The sequence below is a fragment of the Polypterus senegalus genome, chromosome 5, assembly GCF_016835505.1.
Source record: "Polypterus senegalus isolate Bchr_013 chromosome 5, ASM1683550v1, whole genome shotgun sequence".
Classification (NCBI taxonomy): Eukaryota; Metazoa; Chordata; class Cladistia; order Polypteriformes; family Polypteridae; genus Polypterus; species Polypterus senegalus.
Genome location: NC_053158.1, coordinates 187,728,929 through 187,750,959, shown reverse-complemented (window position 1 = coordinate 187,750,959; position 22,031 = coordinate 187,728,929). Strand labels below are relative to the sequence as shown.

The 22,031-nt window shown below is 39.5% G+C and overlaps 1 protein-coding gene across 1 annotated transcript; it reads left to right on the top strand.

The window, feature by feature from the left end:
* Positions 1-2,360: 2,360 nt before the first annotated feature.
* LOC120529929 (vitelline membrane outer layer protein 1-like) lies at positions 2,361-11,014 on the top strand. The gene is made up of 5 exons (XM_039754137.1): positions 2,361-2,532; positions 5,766-5,832; positions 8,572-8,692; positions 9,311-9,423; positions 9,645-11,014. Exons 1-5 carry the CDS (start codon positions 2,361-2,363, stop codon positions 9,931-9,933), a joined length of 762 nt encoding a protein of 253 aa, XP_039610071.1. The 3' UTR covers positions 9,934-11,014.
* The last annotated feature ends 11,017 nt before the right edge of the window (positions 11,015-22,031 follow it).

Here is a 22,031-nt window from a genome sequence, read left to right as displayed (position 1 = left end):
AGCTGTTTCTCTACTGCCATCTAGTGCTTCTTCTTCTAATTCATTCGTGGACAAACAAAGATCAAGATCCAAATGAAGATTATATATAGAGATAACCTAATTATATCCATTATTGCCAATCAGTAAAATTTCTGTTTTCTCTTTATTTAGTTTGAGAAAATTATTACTCATCCATTCAGAAACACAAGTAAGACATTGTGTCAGTGAATCAAAAGAGTCGGGGTCATCAGGTGCTATTGATAAGTGCAGTTGTGTGTCATCAGCATAGCTGTGGTAGCTCACATTATGCCTTGAGATAATCTGACCTAACAGAAGCATGTAGATCGAAAAGTGCAGCGGACCCAGGATAGAGCCTTGTGGAACACTATATAGGATATCATGTGTCTTTGAAGTATAATTACCACAACTTACGAAGAATTTTCTACCTGCCAGGTAGGATATAAACCAATTTAAGACATTGCCAGAGAGACCTACACATTGACTAAGGCAATTTCTAAGAATATTGTGATCAATGGTGTCGAATGCGGCACTCAGATCTAAGAGGATGAGAACAGATAAACGGCCTCTTTCTGCATTTACCCGCAAGTCATTTACTACTTTAATGAGTGCAGTTTCTGTACTGTTATTTGTTCTGAAACCCGACTGAAACTTATCAAGAATAGCATGTTTATTGAGGTGGTCATTAAGCTGCATAATGACTGCCTTCTCTAGAATTTTACTTAAGAAAGGCAGGTTAGAAATGGGTCTAAAATTTTCAAAAGCAGAGGGGTCAAGATTATGTTTCTTGAGCAGGGGTTTAACTACAGCATTCTTAAGTCAGTCTGGGAAGACCCCCGTATCTAATGACGAATTTACTATGTCAAGAATACTAGAACAGTATGCCCGATACTTCTTTGAAAAAACTTGTTGGTGTTGGGTCGAGGATGCAGGTGGAGGATCTCAGTTGAGAAATTATTTTATATAAATCATGTAAATCCTGGTGAAAGAATTTAATTTGTTTAAAATGGAGTGCCGGGGTTTAAGTGGTTCAGTACTGGGGACATGAACTATATTATTTCTAATATCATTAATTTTTTGATTAAAAAATACAGCAAAAGCCTAACAAGTTTCATTGGAAGTTTTTTGGAGGTATTTCATTGAGTGACTTGGATTTAGCAGACGATCAATCGTAGAGAATAAGACTCTGGGATTACTAGCATTGTTATTTATAATTCTAGAGAAATGACAGCACCTCTCAAGATGGACTATGTTGTTGTATTCTGTTATTTTAACCCTCAATATTTCATAATAGACAGTCAGTTTACTACAAGATTTGTGAGGCTGCCCACTCCCTTCTCGTCAGCTCTCATTTGGGATCAGATAAGTGTATAAAGTGTATAAAAATTCAGTGAGTGTATAAAATTCAGATATTATTTGCCAGGAATTACAGAGAAATGAGATTTTTTTGCATCATCTTACCTGAATGCAAGCTGCATCAGATTTCCTCATGAGAATGAGCACCCGCGTTCCTTTGCCAATTATTAACATACTCTTTGAGAAAACAGAAGCTGAAATAGTCAGCCCACTTGCGCTCTTGGCTAGAGAGCATACATACATACATACTCATCCTGGTGGACTATGGCCCCTGGTATCCTAAAGTTATCCCTTTGCGAGAAGCTAATAACAAAACCATTGCATAAGGATTTTTAGGGATGTTTATTGGGTATTCCAAAAGGAAGTCCTCACAGACCAAGAGATGTCCTTCACACTGGATATTTTCAGAGAGGTGCTCAGATTACTTTGGATTAAACACTTAAAGACCTTGGTTTATCACCCCCAAATTGACGGTTTAGTTTGGTAATTTAATGTACCCCTGAAACAAATTTTATAAAGATGGTTAGAGACAATGGGAGGGACGGGGATCAGTTTTTACCTCTCATTCTCTTTGAATGCCAGGAGGTGTTACAAGTCTTCACCAGGTGTTTCTTTTTTGAACTTTTATATGGGCACCGACCCTGAGGTCTTTTAGACACTATACAATAAGGCCTGGAATCAGAAGTGCAGTTGTCTACTAATATCCATGAAAATTATTTAATGTTTTTCTAAAATAAGGCCGTTGGTAGAAAAGCATTTAGAACACACACGAGGAGCCCAGGCCAGATTTTAAGATCTGATGCATGTCTCAGAGAATTTCAGCTTTGGGGTGTAATGAGCTTTAATGCCAATAGCCCATTCTAAATTATTACCCCAATAGCAATGGTCTTATGAAATAAACGAAAGTTGTGGGCTGGTTGACTATTTGTTAAAACAACTAAACCAATGACTCCCTGAGTACCCATTATGAGAAACTGTTAAAACCCTAAAAGGATTGAGAAGTTACCATGGTTTCAACTGGGACCCCCAAAACCCTCATTGGGAAGTCAAAGCATTTAAATTATGGTAATGAACTGACCCAGTCTCAAGGAAAGAGTGAACCTGGTTATAGAACTGATAGTAGACAGAAAGCCAGGGTTGATCACGCTCATTGCTCATCATTTTGTTACAGACTCAAGGGTACTCGTACAGGAACACCCATATCACCTCCCAGAGGCTAAGAGAACAGAAGTTTGAACTGGAAATTTAAAAAAATGCTAGCCTGGGTGTAATAGAAGAAAGTGTCACTGCTGGGATTAGTCCTATTGTATTGGTCCAAATACCAGAGAGAAGTTGGAGGTTTTGCAATGATTTCTGGCCACTGAACTGATTTGATGTGTACACCAAGCCAAGAGTATATTACCTACTCAAAAGGCTGTGCAAAACACAATAAATAACCACCCTCGTCATGACAAAAAGGTACTGGCAAATTCCCTTACTTGAATCCACCAAAGCAAAAACAGCATTTAGCATCCTGTCACTGAGCATTTTATTTGGAACTTTTCTGTCTGCAGCTACAGATTGCATCTCTTCCTGAGCATTTCCCAGGGGTCCCCAAGACATCCAGGAGATATAAACCCTCAAGCATGTCCAAGATCTACTGCAGGGTCTCCAACCAGTGACATGTGCTCAGATTTTTGTCTTTAGACTCAATACCACAGCAACTGCAGAACAGCAGGGATCTGTCAAAGCCATTCAACTTGCACAGTAGAAGTGCAGAAGTGGAATTTTCTGGAGCTGTCCCTCAAGGCTGATTAGCATTGTTATATCCTTCCTTGAGGACATACACTGTAACATCTGATTCAATGGTGCAACTTCTGAGTCATTTCCAGTATGCAGTGAGGTAAAGCATGGTTGTGTCCTGGCACATAGCCTTTTTTGGAATGTTCTTTTCTATGCTGCTCCAGAATGCTTTCAAAGACTGCACTGTTGGCATTTACCCCTCAAAAAATGTGGGAAGTGACATCCTCCATATCTTCAATAACTCTGTGATGGCCAGTGGGATTTCCTATGCTGTGGTTTGCTGGGCTAGTGACATCACTTCAAGAGAACCCCACTGAATCAACAGACTAATTAAAAGGAAAAGCTCCATCATAGGATGCACTCTGGATCCCCTGGAGGTCGTATCAAATGAGAGGATTAAAACAAAACGGAGTGCCATTATGAACAATGCTACACATCCTCTCTGTGACATACTGACACTGAATACTTTTAGTCAAAGAATAATTTAGCAAAAGTGTGTCAAGAAATACTACTGAAGCTCCTTTATACCAACAAAAATATGCCTCACTGGGACTGTGAGAAGCTTTTCTTTCTTTTGAATTTTTCTTGCTTTATAATAATTCCAGTGTTTGTTCAGACCAAAGTGTGTTGGCACATTTGGTTATTTATTTTATATATTATTATATATCATTATTGTATTTATTTATATTATTATTTATTTATCTGTCTATTTATGTATTTATTTATTTAAAGAGCTTCTGTAAAAAGCCAAATTTCACCTGGGAGTAAATAAAGTTCTATCTAATGTAACTTTGGAAAAGAAAGAAGCCAGACTGCTAAAGTTATAGCTGTCATGGCCAGAATTAAAAGAGAGGTTGTAGAACATGCATCTGAAATAGCACACCAAGATGTGGATGACCAAAGCCTGTGCAGTATGCACAATCCAATATGGCAGTGAAACCTGGATAACATATACCAGCCAGGAAAAAAGGTTCAGTTGCTTCCATCTACTCTGCCTGAAGCACATCTTACACTTTACTTGGCAGGACTGAGTGAGCAACACAGAGATGTGCTGGCATCTCAAGTATATTCAGTTTACTCAGTCAGATGTCTAGGAGATGCATGCCTAATGAATTCTGGTTGCTTCCCCAAACATGTGCTGGACACTCTTTCCAGCTTGGTGGTCTCACCTTTCATCTTAAAGATGTCTGCAAGTGTAACATGTAACTGGCTGGCATTAACTTCAACAACTGGGAGAGTATAGAACATATCCAAACATTATCAAAGGCCATTGTCAATAGTGGAGTGTAGAGAACACAGACCCAAAGGAGGACTTATCTCCAAGAGAGCCACGAGGAAGGAGAAAGATATCTTATTTTATGCACCATCCTCCTTCAATTGTAATCACTGTGCAAGAGATTTCCACTGTAGATTGGGGTTATTTAGCCACTCAAAGAAATGTCCCAAAACCTGACCTCTTTTTTCTTGCTGCTACACCATTGTCTCTTGAGAGAGACACACGGATGCTGATATTGTGGTCATTTTAATTGTCTGCATGAGCTGTAAAACTTTTACATAATTAAATAATATATTAAATATCCAAACATCTCTGAAACCTTCTTGCACATTTTCATTTTCTTTCCTTTAGGAAACATTTTGCCAATGTAAAAAGCTTACAATTTGCTTCATTTATAAACTAGCTGTGCTACCCATCCAAGATGGCTTGAAATCTAAGTAATCTATGTAGACTTCAGTGTTAATGTTGACAATATACAAGGCAATGCATACGTCTCTGTTATAGGCCATTTGCTTTGAGATTCAAGAAAACAGTGTGAATGTTTGTGATGCACCATCTGTTGAATGATGTGAACATAGTAACTGGACGGACACACAGACAGACATCCAGATATATGTTGTTTTATTAAGGTGGATTTCAATTTACTTAGGAAAATCATGTTGACTGTTTTTGTGTCAGAGCAGCACCAGAAAAGGGTTGTAGCTGACATCCAGAGTAGGTGTGTCCAGAATATAAGAGCGACTGGAGCCTTCAGTTCCAATGACCTGCGCTTTCACAAGGTGAGCTGTGTCTTTAGTTTTCTGGACGTCTTCTTCAACTGAATACTTTTTCCTTTTCCTCTTACAGCAAGCCAAGTCTAAGTGTTTATTGGAGTAAGAATCTGTCATGAAGGAAGTGTATGGTTGAGAGGAATAGTGGATGAACCTGAAAAAGAAGCCTATTTAATAATTTAACAAATTAACTGAAATATTAGTTAACAGATTAGTAACAATTACTAGCATTTCTGTTGTTTCTGTTACATAGTGTACCGTTCATTGTTCATGCAGATCTAAACAGACTATATACAGTTTTCTCAGCAGAGATATTTTTTGCTTGTCTTCTAGGTTCTAGCACTGCACTGCATAATGTATGTTTGTTAATGCTTGACAAATCTACCTGACTGAGCGTGTAACTTACTCTCTAAACTGTTATTTAAGCAGATTATTTCATGATTGAGAAGCAAATTGTAATAAAAGTTATAGACACTGGATGGATGGAATGATGTAACAACTTGGTGGAGAAGAAAACATCCTTCTGGTTGTTTAATTTATTGCTGAGGTATAATGATGTATTAGTTGTGTTATTTCATTTTCAGACAAAGCAAAGATGTCTTCAAGCCACAGTGGAGTCCTGCTTAGCATTTTTTGCCTTTGTGCAATCAGGTTTGTTCTTTTGTCTGTTCACATGCTCTCACATCATCCTTATTTATTTGGGACAGTCACTTTAGCCTCTGTTTACCCAGGGGTCCAGAAGGGTTTCTTCATGTTTACTTTTAGGGGTCCTTCCCAGAATTTGCTATTAATACACCTCAATTACTTTGGCAATTCATTTTATTGCATGGTTCTTGAAGGTTTCTCAAGCAACACCAACAACAGCATTTATTTATATACCACATTTTCATACAAAAGATGTAGCTCAAAGTGCTTTATGGGATGAAGGAAGAGAAAAAAATAAAATTAGGCAATATTAATAAACATAGAATACAATTAAGGTCCGATGGCCTGGGAGGACCAAAAAAAAACCAAAGAAAAAAACTCCAGATGGCTGGAGAAACAAAAACAAAATCTGCAGGGGTTCCAAGGCCACAAGACCACCCAGCCCATTCTAGGCATTCTACCTAACATAATTGATCTCAATCAGTCCTCATGGTTTTCAGGCTTCACATGGAAGGATTTAATGATGATGGTCATGTGGACCTCTTTCCTTCAATCCATCAATGTAGTGACATCACGGTGCTCTGATCAGGTGGTGGCGGTGGCGCAGATCAACACCACAGAAAACCGGAAAAAGAACAGCAGAGATAGTAGGGGTTAGTACGGATTTCAGAGCAACCAAGAATGATAATGATAATTAAATGCATATACAGAATATCAGGGTTAAACTAAAATGAAGCTATGAGAAAGCCTTGTTAAAGTAATGGGTTTTTAGCAGTTTTTAAAGTGCTCCACTGTATCAGCCTGGCGAATTCCTATTGGCAAGCTATTCCAGATTTTAGGTGCATAACAGCAGAAGGCTGCCTCACCACTTATTTAAAGCTTAGCTCTTGGAATTATAAGCAGACACTCATTTGAAGATCAAAAGTTATGATTTGGGATGTAAGATGTAAAAGCTGGCCCGGACACACACAAACGGACATCTTAAGTTCACCCAATACACTGTTTATTTACAATTATTTTACAAGTTTTGCTCACGTGCAACCCCAGTGCCTCTTGCACCGATTCCCCGAAAGTCCAGGGCTCACAGTCCTTGTGCCTTTCCTCTGGCCGCCTCATGTCCTCTCTCCAGCTCTGCCAACTACCTCCCGACATCCACCAATGACTGGAGGGAGGCGGCCCTTCTTATGGGAACCCGGATGGGCTCCAGCTGCTTCCCGACAATTAGACTTGGCCACACCCCTGTGTGGCAGAAGTGCCGGCTGCGCACCCGGAAGCCGTCCAGGTGTCCCCTGTCGTCTTCCCCCCGGCACTTCCTGGTGTGGTGGAAGTGCCGGGCTCCTGGAATGATAAGGCACTGGGGCGCCGCCTGGCGGTGGCCACGGGTCCCTACAGGGCTGGGCTTCCAAGCCCCCTACCCGAGGCCTCCTGCATAACCAGGACGGACGCCCCCTCTCGGTCTGGAGGAGGCACACGTCCTCCTCTGGTCCTCCAAGGCGTCCCGGCCGGGGACCACACGGGATAAACTGGCATCGGAGCGCCGCCTGCCGGTGGCCACGGGTCCCTACAGGGCTGGGCTTCCAAGCCCTCTACCCAAGGCCCCCAACATAACCAGGACGGATGCCCCCTCACGGTCTGGAGGAGGCAAAAGCCCTCCTCTCGTCCTCCTGGGCCCGGCCGGGGACCACAAAGGTGAGAGGCATTCTGAAATATAGGATGGAGCGAGATGATTTAAGGCTTTGTAAACCTTAAGCAGTATTTTAAAATCAGTTCTAAATGGCACAGGTAACCAATGTAGCAGTCTATTGCTTATAATAAGAGGCTGAAAAGGAGCAGATTATCTTTTGATGGAGTTTATTCCTGTGACCTCCTTTCCAGACACAACTCTTACTCAAGCCACAAACAGTTTTACAGCAAAGAGACACATTATTGTAACCTATTGTGCAGACTTATAAGAAATTACCTATATGAAAACTACAGTAAATGAGACACTTTAATATTCATTAGTCTGCAGCAAGGATTTATTGCTTTGATCACAGGCACACGTACTGCTGCTGCCAGAAATGTGTCTGTGTCACATTGAGCAGGATACATTTATGAGCTGACATATACTGTACATCAATAAATTTCCCATATCAGTTGCCATTTCTCAGAAAGAACAACATAATCTTAAAAGAAGTGGAAAGCCTAAATTAAAAATGAACCAGGCTTGTCTCACACCTGTACTCATTTTTGTTGTCTTGATTTGAGGCTTATAAGAAATTAAGTATATGAAAAATAAATTAGACACTTTAAGCATTGATTGGTCTGAAGTAAGAATTAATTTCTGTGAAGAACAGCCTTGCTGGTCTCAACTAGGTTGTGTTCCTAGGGCCTAAGATAAAATATTAGTGTCACCTGATGGTCGTCTGGTTGCACTCAAATCTCTCCTACTGTGGTTGGCCCTAACCTCCCATGGGGTCTCCCTCCTTTTAAAAAGGGGAATGTATGAGCTGTTGAACATGAGCTAAGGAGAATCTGAGCAAGATAAAATATCAGTTGGGGCCACTGTATGGTTAAAAAAACAAATTAAGCCTTAGTACTCAACCTTCTAGATTTTAAACCCCCAAAGCTGCTCTAAATCCTACACTATCAACATCACAAACATAACATAATGGCTATAAGCAGACCGTTGCTTCTGAAGGATGTGAGACTCATGAACTAGCGTGGTTTTGTCATTTGGTGCAGTTCAATTTGTGTTTTGTTTAGTTGCACAGAGGTCTTCGGGCACACTTCAGTAATCAGTGTGAGAAATGGAGGCCAGTGGGGTGACTGGCAGAATCCTGATCGTTGTCCTGATGGATGGATTGCCTATGGATTTGCTTTGAAGGTAACGTAGTCACTAAATTTTCAGGATGTTCAGGTATTTACTAAATGCAAACATTGGCAGGATATGAAAATTGAGAAAGGATTTGGGAATATTCCTGTTAATTTGTAGTACTGACTTTATCTTGTTTCCATAACTAGCCATTTTTTACACATGCTTTACATAGTCATTGAGTTCTTGAGTAGTACATGGTGTAAATGAGTGGCAAACACAAACATAATGATTTGGGAAAACTGTACCCATATAATTGAAAAGTTAGCAGTGTTAAAGCAATGGTCTTTACAGACAGAGGAGTCCAAAACAAAACTAAAGGGGCATAAACATAGTGATAAAACAGGAAGAAGAAGAATCTTGTGACCGGAACCGGAAGTGGCTTCATTGGGCTGCGACATCTAGTGATACGGAAATTACGTCATTAGGAGGTGGGTTCTTCTGCCAGTCTGTAGAGAGAGAAAAGAGGGAAGCATCAGAGGAGCACAATCTCCTGGTTTGGCAGAGAAACACTTACATTCGAGTTTGTAAACCGTCTCCCATGCGCATGTGTGTGCCCATACCTATATTCTGACCGTCATATAAGAAAAAATAAATAACCATATTTATTTTTTTCCTTTGGCTCGTTAGGTACAGGGCTCCCAAGTAAAAGGAGATAATACAGCACTGAATGGAATACGGCTGTTCTGTAAGGAATCAGCACAAGCTAGTATTGTACGGAGTATTGAATCGGGGACGGGGCAGTAAGTTACTTTAGTTGTTTGGTTAAACCCTGTCTTATTTTGGTTCTGCTCAATAGTATTTGATTTTAAATATTTTTCCAACTGATAACTATTTATAAAGTTTTGCTACTGATGTTTATGTTCTTATTAGAAAAATACATTAGTGCCTTGTTTTTATTATTTACAGGACACTGATTTATCAATCAAAAATGGTTTACTAAACTTCTAAAATGTCTTTGTAGGTGGGGCTCATGGACAAGCACACAGTGGTGCTCAGAAGGTTTTCTCAAAGCATTCCTGTTGCAAGTGGAGACTCATCAGAAGGGTGGTGATGATACTGCAGCCAACGACATCATCTTCATATGCTCTAATGGGACTGTCTTGGCAGGTCATGGACAAGCCTGGGGAAACTGGGGCAGTCAGAGTAATGCCTGTGAAAGAGGCATCTCCAGCATTCGAACAAAGGTGGAGCAACCAACAGGAGATGGAGATGAAACAGCTCTGAATGACGTCCGCTTTTTCTGCCATTAAATCCAGAGTCTGCACAAAAGACCTCAGTGGCATGTTGAGAGGGGGCAGAATACTTACACAATAGCAATATTTAAACTAAGATAATGCTTTATGGGTTAATAGGGTGCTTAGGGTGAGCAAGGATTAAAAATGTTTAAAGAATAATTTTTTTTCTGTAACTTTCCTATTTACTAAAACAATTAAATAAGCAACTTTCATCATTACTATTGTTAAAGGATAACTTCAGTACTTCTTCAAAACATTTGCCATGTGAAATTGTGCTCTTCAGTTAAGCACTTTCTATAAATTTAAATAAAATATCTTGCCTGCACTGTGACTTTGAATTGGATGCTATGGAGTACAGAGGAAAAGCTTAAAAACTTAGCAAATATATTTATTTTCCATGCCTTGGCAGTTGCAATTTTTAAAGAGCACCATCTGTGTGCAATAACTTAGCACTTTAGTCTTTCTGTGTGATAAACTTTCACCTTCCTCCTTGGAGGTGTAGTTTCCCCTTGAAAGACCAAATCACAGTACACCATGTGGTTTTGGTTTGATTTACTTGTATTTACTTTTGTTAATTTATGATCTCATTCAAGTGAATAGAAAACATATCCATACCACAAGAAAAATAGTACCAGGAAAATGCCAAAAATTATAATTTCCAGATCCCTTTAGTTATCACCAACATTCATTGGAAACATGGAAGGTACAGATCAATACTCGACAACTGTCCTAGCATGTTTTTTTCCCATTTCTCCATACCCTCCATTATAAAGTGCCAGTACAGTTAAGTTTTTTTTTTTTTTATTTATAAGAAGTACTTAACTTTAGAACACAATTTTGTGTGACAAATGCATGTATACCATGTATGTGAAAAAATAAATAACCTGATACCTATCCTTTAAGACAAAATGTACACAACAAATAAGCTGGTTGAATGGTTCATAAAGTATACTGTGGACCCTTCTGAATCCCTACTAATGGGTGATTTCTTCAATCAGACATTATATGTTAGAGTATAAACAAGAACATTATACTTAGACATTATGTTTCATAGTAGACAATCTTAGATCTTAAACTTATTTGAATTTCATTTGTCAAAAATAAATGCATCTCTCAGCAAAAACTGCATCAATTATCCTTAATGATTTTGGATTCTCTGAGTGTGTTTGAGTTGTGATTGCACCCTGTGTTTCTAAAAATCTGCAATGAATTTAGTTGAGATAAGAAAAGGCAAAAAGTCTTGTCCTGGATCAGTGTTTACAGCCTGCATATTATCAAAATTTGCAAAATCAGGTAAGATTATATTCTGTAGCAGAAGGAGGTACTCTCACCGTGACCACCAAATTTAGCATAAAGCCAAATAGGCCAAAATGATTTAGTATAAAATAAAACAACACTGTCTGTGTGTGTGTGTGTGTCCAGTCCCCATTTGCAGGTCCTCCCCGTGCTTGTTTGCCTTTTTTCTCATCCTCATAGTTGGGCTGATTGGTGTGTCCAAAAAGGCCAAAGTGTGGGTGTGCATGAGTGAAACCTCTGATGGACCGAGGTCCTGCCTTGTGTTGTGTTGTCAGATGGTCTCCAGAGCCCCACAACTCTGAAATAGAGTTTGAGAATGTTATGTTACAAAAAAGCAAATGTTTTTACTTTTTAATTATATAAAATAATATGAGTAGCATTTACTAGAGCTTGACTACCAATACAATACAATACAATACAGTTTATTTTTGTATAGCCCAAAATCACACAAGAAGTGCCACAACTGGCTTTAACAGACCCTGCCTCTCGACAGCCCCCCATCCCTTGAGTCTCTAGGAAGACAAGAAAAAACTCCCAAAAAAAACCCTTGTAGGGGAAAAAATGGAAGAAACCTTGGGAAAGGCAGTTCAATGAGAGACCCCTTTCCAGGTAGGTTGGATGTGCAGTGGGTATCAAAAAGAAGGGAGTCAATACAATATAATACACAGTACAGAACAAATCCTCAATACAGTATAAAATAAAAATTTTAGAAGTACAGAGTAGAATTTAACAGTTGATGATATCACATAACATGATATGGATTTGTTTAAAGTCCCAGAAACCTCAGCCATCAAGCTGCCTCCCCCATTTGGCCATTCCACAGTTGAAATAGCGCTAATCCAATGAAAGGATCCCTCTACCCCACGATTCCTGCGATCCTCCATCAGAGATGACTTTACCTTAGGCAGGCAAAACAACTTGGCAGGTGGGCACCATGGCACCAAGTGCCACATTTGAGTACCGAGAAGAGAAACAGAATAGGTGAGGGTTAGTATGAAATTATAACTATCATGTTACTTATGTTTTAGTGCTAACCAGTAAACCCCCGATTCTCTAAAGAATCGCAAATCCAAGAATGGCAATCACTTTCTGTTCCCTCCGATCTTTGGAGGGATGAAAAATGATGGAGGGTGGGAGCATCCTGGGAAAGTTTTCATTTAATTAAATAAATATATTTGTACTAAAATTAACCAATTTATTAAAACTAAAATTGAAATTTAATTGTTGTATTATTTAAGTGCAAAATGTCTCTGAGTTGCTGCACTTATAAGTAAAAAAATATCGGAGTGCAAAGGTTTAAATGAAGTAAATTGGAAACAAAAAATTCATAAAATGGTAAATTCAAAATAGTTTATCAAAAAATTTCTATATAAACAACATTTCTGGTAAAGATGGTTTCCTGTCCTTGAATTAGCTGTCCCTGGTATGGAGTAGTTAAAACCTCCACTTTAACGTCACACGAACTCTGGACTCTTGAAAAGGCAACATAAAGTTGTCCATGTCGTTCATAAACTGCGTCATCTAGATCTAACACGTAAATTTGGGCAAATTTGCGGTCGTGATTTGGCTCAGGGTGCACTGTTCCAATGCGATGCAACACGCGAAAGCAGTATGGACCATTCCCAGGTGGTGGCTTGATATTTACCCCGGTAGATGCAAAAGCAAATTAACTATTGTAGCATCTAATGCACTCCATAAAGCTTTTACTTTCGGGTACATCGTTAGTCAAAAGCTTTCATAAATATTCAGGATATTCATCCAAAGGAGGCAGCTTAACTTGACCCTTTTGAGAACAACGTGTAAACTCGTCAGTTGTATTGCCAGTTTTTTCTTCAAGGAAGCTAAGTGAATGACAATGACTGCAAATGACACTCATTAATCCCAATGAATTTTCATGAACAGTGGACTCATTATAGAATACGTTCTCAGCTAACTGGCGGAATTGTTCAGCGGCTGTCCGTCGTTCCTCTCTTTGGCTTTTTCTTTGTTGGAATACTAAACTTCTTAAACCTTCTAAACGACTTTCTAGCCTTTCTGCAGTTTCCTCTGATATTGTTTGTTATGAACAATTGCGCAAGCCTTCCAAACGCTTCTCCCGTTGTTCTGTAGTCTCGTTTGCACGCCTATCCGATACCTGTGCTCTTTCTTTTTGGAGCCGTGACTCCTTTGCTTCTGCTGTTTCAGAAGCGCGTTGTAGGCGGCTTCGTTCATTGTTTTTAGCCATACGGGCTCGTTTTTGTATTTCCGATCGTTGATCTCTTTCTTTTTGGAGCCATGACTCTTTTGTTTCCGGTGTTTCAGAAGCGCGTTGTAGGCTCCTTCGTTTATTGTTTTTATCCATGCGGTCTCGTTTTTGTTTTTCTGTGGCTGTGTCGTTAGCTAGAAGTCATTTGCTGTTCGGAATCATACATACTTTTAAAACTGAATTACCCTAATGTGATTCCAATATGCCACACCGACAGCTGCTACAGTGGCTGCTTTGGCACAGTGGATTCGAGCTCACTGACTGCTGGCACTGTGTAGTGGAGTACTGCCGGCACTGTTGATGCACACTGGGCATTGCACGCTTTACCTGAAGTTTATTTTACAGGTTGTATTGTGTTGTTTGGGCGCCACCTACTGACTTTGTGAAGCCGCTGGGTTTGACTGGGGCGCTGAGGCGCTGTGCGCGTGCGCTTTCGGTGCGTCTGGCCTCTGGCATCCGTGCATATATACAACCTTCGTTTAGTAACACAGATGACTAACAACAAAGATGCAGTCTGTACAGTTAATCAGCAGCTCTAGTCAGAATATGCTAAACTGAAGTTGTGAGTCTTCAGCCGGGATTTAAAAGCTGAGACCGAAGGGGCATCTCTTATAGTAGCAGACAGACCACTTCACAGTTTAGGGGCCCTGTAACTAAAAGTACGACCTCCCACTGTTATTTTATTAATCCTTGGAATCATAAGCAGAGCGGTATCTTGAGATATTAATGTGCATCAAAGATAACTCCTAGATTGCGGGCTGATTCAGTAAAATTAATGGTGATTACAACTGAGATAAATGATGACAGACTATTGTTGTGACAATTGTGACACAATTATTCACAATTTAGTTTCCTTAATTGCAGTAATGGCCTATAAGCGTGATCTGTTAAACTTGTCCAATACACCAATAAAACAAACATTAATGCAGTCAAAGAGTTTTTTTTAGTCCATAGAATATTTAACATATGAATTTAAATGGTGCTCTATCATGTTTTTAAACAATAGCATTGCTTAAAAGACTGCTTCAGAAGTTTAACAGGAGGTGAGATTTGGCACAGCCATTTTTCAGCTGGAGGTTAAAATGCAGACAATGGGATTCTGAAGCAAATACCAGTCAGTACAAAAATGGGCTTCTATGTCAATTATATACTTTATAAGAGGTTTATGAGAGGAAGAAACCAGTTTTATTTTTTTTTTAAGCAGGAAACCAAAATAGTTGACAAAAACAAAGCATACATCATAATTTACTTAGACTTTCAAAAAACCTTTGATAAAGTCTCACATCAAAGATTTACTCTGAAACTAGAAGCTCTAAGCATCAGAGATACCCTACAAAACTGGATCTCAAGTTGGTTAATCAGCTGGAGACAAAGAGTGCAGAAAATCAGGGCCATCTTAACAGCATTATAGGCCCCCGGGCACAGCAGTGCACTAGGGTCCCTACCTACACAACCACTCAGCAAGTCGTAACATTCATAGATTAGTGTGTGGCCCCCAGGCAACTGCCTAGCATGCCCATGCGTTAAGATGGCCCTGCAGAAAAGTGGAGAATGCTCCACAAGAGTGAGGTCATCAGTGGAGTCCCTTTTTCTGATTTATATTAATGACGCTGATTCCATGATAATAAACTTGTGAAATTTGCAAACAATACTGTAATTTGACCAATGACAGACTCTGAAGAGGCAGCAAAATTCAATCCAAAAAAATCATCAGGACTGGTAAACATTTAGAAAATGCAGTTTAATGCAAAAAAAGTGAAAAGTACTGCATGTGGACAAAAGGAATGAAAATTCAACATACAAGGAGGGAGACACTGTCCTACAGCAAGCAACCTCTGAAATTAATTTAGGGGTTTATGTTGACACAAAATTTTTCTCATCTAATCAATGTGCAGAAGCAATTAAAAAGGACAGTAAGAAGCTACGTTGTATTGTAAAACTGTTAAATATAAATCAAGGGACATTATGCTCTGAGGATAAGGATTTGCACTGGCAATCGGAAGGTTGCTGGTTCGAATCCCATAAATGCCAAAAGGGACTCTGCACTGTTGGGCCCTTGAGCAAGGCCCTTAACCTGCAATTTTCTGAGCGCTTTGAGTAGTGAGAAAAACGCTGTATAAATGCAAAGAATTATTAGACTATATAATGAATTAGTAAAACCACAACTTGAGTACTGTAACAGTACTGGCAGTTCTGGTCACCACACTACAAGAAAGACATGGCAGCATTTGAATCTGGAGAGCAACCAAGGACTTACTGTAAGGACATGTTGTACTTGGAGTATTAATCCTTGTAATGGATGGCACACATGGGCTGGCATCCTGGCCTGGATTGAACAAGGATTATCACCGCCCAGGGGCCAGTGCAATGGAAGGACTGGGGGAGATGAGCACTGGTGAATATTTTGTCCCCAATACACTAGATGGCAGCATCCCTGGGTTAGGATTCCCACATAGACACTCACAAGGCATGCTGGGACCTGTAATCCTGTAGGGCAGCTTGTTGGATACTGTGGGGGCTACAGGGGGAGCGACCGGGATTCACCAATCCTAATTTCAGTGGACTTCCATTCACTCCAGAAGTGCCTTCAGCAGGCTATGCTATGACCTGAGTCATAAATAATAGAAACCACTTGATCTTAGCCAGGTGAGTCGTAGTCAGGTGGAAGAAAAATAAAGATTGAAGGATTGGGAGAGAAATAAAAGAAGAGGAGAAGATTTTTGTTGTGTATACCACTGTCAATGCCTTTTGTAAGGTATTTATTAAAATAAACCTTTTTTAATGTACCAGGACTTCTATTGTGGTGGTTGTGTCAGGATTTTGGGGTGCTGTAACGCCCTCTACTGGTTAAAAACTGTTTAGTGTCAAGGAAAGGAGACTGTGTGAGGACCTAAACCTGGACTTCAAAATCCTCAAAGGCCCTGTTTAAAGTACATCCAGAAGAATTCTTTCAAATTAACTGTGAATCATGTAATTGAGGACATTAGTGTAAATTAAGGGGAAGTACAATTAAGACAGAAGGCATGGAAGCACCATTTTATGCCAGAGTTGTGAGAGTCTGGAACAAACTTAGGAGACATATAGTTGAAGCAGAAACCTTGACAAACCTTCAAGAACCTTCTGGACAGCTTAGCTGTTAGCTAATCAAAGAAGCTTGATGGACTGAATATTTTTTTCTTGTTTGTCAGATTTCTTACTGCATGTTGTTACTAGTGGAATAAGTAAACCTCCAGTTCTCAAATAAAAGGGATTTGAAAATTAACTCAGTTTTCATGATGTGTGAAATTCTAAAGCCAAAGAATTGGTTTGGTGGGAAAAAAAGAAATGAGCACAGTAAACCAAATTAGGAGATAAGGTACAGTGGCTAGACATTTTTACAAGACTCAATGCAGACCAGACTAGTAGTGTGAAGATTTTCATCCACTTTGCCTTGAAGAAAAGTGAAGGTTTGTCCTTGGGCTTTACAGATGAACATTGTAAAAACGGACTGAATGGCAATTGCCTGTTTTGAATTTGAAAAAGCATTGTGAGCTTCAGTGCAGAGATCCATGTGAAATAAGAAAAGCTTTTGTCCAATGAATGTCCATCTCAATCAAGTTTTGAAGATTATTTGTAAACACACACCTGGTGCCATTGCCTATACCTTTATTGCTGTTGAGGCTGCAACAGAGCCTTGATGATAGCTTCTTTTTTAGAGTTAGTTTATGAGGTGGTAGTCCAGATGGTTTTCAAAGAGTGAATGAATCTGTGGTATCTGTGAGGTACTTGAAGCCCAATTTTAGTCCCACTGTCCAATAATCACCCAACCCGTGGACCACATTACATGTGTAATGGCATAAGCCATTGATTTTTGATTGAGACCAAGATCAATCTTTAAAGGTCTTGGGTGCATGACAGACAAGCCTTACAATTAAATATATACAGTCATATGAAAAAGTTTGGAAACACCTCTTAATTCTTTGGATTTTTGTTCATCATTGGCTGAGCTTTCAAAGTAGCAACTTCCTTTTAATATATGACATGCCTTATGGAAACAGTAGGATTTCAGCAGTGACATTAAGTTTATTGGATTAACAGAAAATATGCAATATGCATCATAACAAAATTAGACAGGTGCATAAATTTGAGCACCTCAACAGAGATATGACATCAATACTTAGTTGAGCCTCCTTTTGCTCCTTTGAGCCTCTAGATGCTGTCCTCCTATAGCCTTTGATGAGTGTCTGGATTCTGGATGGAGGTATTGTTGACCATTCTTCCATACAAAATCTCTCCAGTTCAGTTAAATTTGATGGCTGCCGAGCATGGACAGCCTGCTTCAAATCATCCCATAGATTTTCGCTGATATTCAAGTCAGGGGACTGTGACGGCCATTCCAGAACATTGTACTTCTCCCTTTGCATGAATGCCTTTGTAGATTTCGAACTGTGTTTTGGGTCACTGTCTTGTTGGAATATTCAACCCCTGCATAACTTCAACTTTGTGACTGACGCTTGAACATTATCCTGAAGAATTTGTTGATATTGGGTTGAATTCATCCAACCCTCGACTTTAACAAGGACCCCAGTCCCTGAACTAGCCACACAGCCCCACAGCATGATGGAACCTCCACCAAATTTGACAGTAGGTAGCTGATGTTTTTCTTCGAATGCGGTGTTCTTCTTCTGCCATGCGAAGCACTTTTTGTTATGACCAAATAACTAAATTTTTGTCTCATCAGTCCAAAGCACTCTGTTCCAAAATGAATCTGGCTTGTCTAAATGAGCATTTGCATACAACAAGTGACTCTGTTTGTGGTGTGAGTGCAGAAAGGGCTTCCGCTGAATTGTAGAACGATGTACAGATACACCATCTGCAGCCAGATGTTCTTGCAGGTGTTTGGAGGTGATCTGTGGGTTGTCTGTAACCATTCTCACAATCCTGCGTATGTGCAGCTCCTGTATTTTTCTTGGCCTACCAGACCTGCTGGGTTTAACAGAAACTGTGCCTGTGGCCTTTTATTTCCTGATTCCATTCCTTACAGTTGAAACTGACAGTTTAAACCTCTAAGATAGCTTTTTGTAGCCTTCCCCTAAACCATGAGACTCAACAATCTTTGTTTTCAGATCTTTTGAGAGTTGCTTTGAAGATCCCATGCTGTCACTCTTCAGAGGACAGTCAAAGGGACGCCCAACTTGCAGTTGACCACCTTATATACCTTTTCTCATGATTGCACACAACTGTCTATGAAGTTTAAGGCTTAATGAGTTAATCCAACCAATTTGGTGTTGCAAGTAATCAGTATTGAGCAGTGACAGGCATTCAAATCAGCAAATTTACAAGGGGACCCACATTTGTGCACAGCCAGTTTTTCACATTTGATTTAATTTCATACAACTAAATACTGCTTCACTAAAAATCTTTGTTCGGAAAACACCCCAGTACTCAGATGTTCCTAGGAAATGAAAGACATACCACTCTTATCTCTTTTGTTGGAAGTAGAGTCAATTATTATGCAGGCTGAGAGGGGTTCCCAAACATTTTCATATGACTGTATATTCTGACTATGTCCCTTGGAAACTAAGGAGACTTTCCTACAGAAAAAAAGGATGTTTAGGGTTTATCAAAGTATTTAATATGTTTCCCTCCACATACTTGCAAAATCAATGTCTGGGGAAGATCTTGCCTCCAAATTGCATTACTAGAAAGCAATTCCAAGACTACACCTTTCAGTTAAATCTGCATAACATGTAAAATGGCCAACTTATCTTCAATTAAATTCACTCTTCTTAAAATGTGTGCATTATTGGACTTAACATGCAATTGATGTTAAAGAATGGAGCCAGAAATGTCCACTTTGTCCAATTTTGAACGTACAGAGTACACCCAATTTTAATTGTTCAGAATGTTTCACTTAAAATTGTGAAGTGGGCTTAGGGGAGAATGTACAGTACATAATAATCATGATCCATATTTGGTAAAGCAGTGGTAGTCACTAAAATTGACCACATTATCCCCAGATCATAAAGTTACTGAACAGTTAGGAATAATAATGAGCCAAATATTCATTCTTAAAACCTTGATTCTTCAAGGGGGAAAGCTAAAATAAATCTGCCTTTAAAGGAATTAAGACAACTGAAAGTAACCGTTATTTTGGTTATGAAAAGGACTGTAATGTGCCTCTGAGGTTTGTTTCACTGCCTTTGGTCTTAGACTTCACTCATTGTCACAGTTATTGCCTATAATCCGCAAACGGTGTGAAAGTTCAACTTCCTGACAGTATGCTTGACACATAAAGTCTGATATTGTGACTTGAAGAAAAAGACTGATATAATATATATAATTGCATATACAGTATGTTGTGTACTGTGTGTTTTGTGTGTGTGCCTTTTGTTGTCTGAGAAGACACATTCTGAGTTAGAATTTCATTGAACCATGTCCCTCTGTTATAAAAAAAAATCTTGGAAGGAGGAGACGAGACGTGATTTATCTCAGAGACACACTTTCATGTCCCGCGAGACGAGTCTTTGATAGATAGATAGATAGATAGATAGATAGATAGATAGATAGATAGATAGATAGATAGATAGATAGATAGATAGATAGATAGATAGATAGATAGATAGATAGATAGATACTTTATTAATCCCAAGGAGAAAGTCACATTTGTGTGTGAGAAATTTGGGAAAGTGCCACATAACGAGTCTGCAAATGTCCAGCTGTAAGGTCGGAACGCAAAAAAAGGGACACTGGCAAAGGATGTGTCACTCTAAAGTTGTCACTCATTTTAGCTCCATTTATTACACCTATAACTTATGTGTATAGTAATAAACAGTTTAAAATCATGAAAACCATTGGTATTGCACAAATCTGTTATCATCTAGTAAATTTTTATTTATTTATGTTACAGATCTAAATAAATAAATAAAGTTTCTTTCTATATTCTTTGTGTGAAGATGGTTTTCCCTACAGCATTGAAGTGGTGAGGCGGCCTTCTGCTGTTATGCACCCAAAATCTGGAATAGCCTGCCAATAGGAATTCGCCAGGCAAATACAGTGGAGCACTTTAAAACACTGCTGAAAACACATTACTTTAACATGGCCTTCTCCTAACTTCATTTTAACTTAATACTGATACTCTGTATGTTCATTTCTTCATAATAATTATTCACAGTGGCTCCAAAATCCATACTGACCCCTACTCTCTCTTCTGTTTCTTTTTCCGGTTTCTTTGTGGTGGCGGCCTGCACCACCACCACCTACTCAAAGCATCATGATGCACCAACATTGATGGACTGAAAGCCAGAAGTCTACGTGACCATCATCATCAGGTCCTTCCATGAAAACCCTAAATACAAAGAGGACTGTTTGACTTATGTTAGGTAGATTGCCCAGAGGGGACTGGGCGGTCTCTTGGTCTGGAACCCCTACAGATTTTATTTTTTTCTCCAGCTTTTGGAGTTTTTTGTTTTTTCTGTCCACCCTGGCCATCGGACCTTACTCTTATTCTATGTTAATTGATGTTGACTTATGTTTATCTTTTATTGTATCTTCTATTTCTCTATTCATTTTGTAAAGCACTTTGAGCTACATTTTTTTGTATGAGTATGTACTATATAAATAAATGTTGATTGATTGATTGATTGATTGAGCATTACTCTGCAGAACCCCTGTGGTATGTTTATTTTTAAGAGTGTAAGCCATCCATCAGTCCATTATTCAACCCGTTATATCCTAACCACAGGGTCATGGAGATCTGCTGGAGCCAATCCCAGCCAAAACAGGGTGCAAGGCAGGCAACAAACCCCGGGCAGGGCGCCAGCCCACCGCAGAAGACTGTAAGCCGAAACATTTTTTCATTCATAATTTGCTGTCCATAAGGTGTTTCAGATAAAGATTTTGTTGGTCCATACACATCAAAGTCATACTTATTGTATATAGCAATTTAAAGAAAGCCAGCAGCTCCTCATATTCGATGTCTGCCCACATGTACGCTGAGTAACCTCGTTTCACTGTGCGCAACTGCATGAGCTGCCCTGCTTGCTTATTTAGCTCACTCACAACTAATATGTCGTGATTTATGGGCAGACCGAAATTCTGTAAGAGAACATCTTATCTGATCAATCTGCATTGTACCCTGAGATCAGTGATGGTCAGCTTTATAAGATGTCCAAAGCCTATAGAAGACGCACATTCAGAAACTGTGTCAGAGTTTAAGGTTAATATAAAATAATAATCATCGCATGCTTCACTAAAACTGTATAATGTTGTCACGGACCTTTTCTGAAGATCTGTCGCTGTTTAACCAACCCTGTTTTCCTTAGGCGCCTATTGTTCAGACAACCCGCATTTTGCATTGCATGTGAAATATTCTGCGCTGCAGTTCACTAGAGACAAGTAAACTCGGGGATGATGGTATGAAATTTGTAATCGCATGTATAACGGCACATGTAGAAGAGGACTCGATGTAACCCGCAGGGTCCCTGGCTGCAGCCCAGATTACCCCGTACAGGAGTCAGGTGCGCGTGAATGTGACCCTGCCAGTGATGCCACATGGTGAGCGAGTACGCTGGGCAACGTTTCTTGCGAGCCC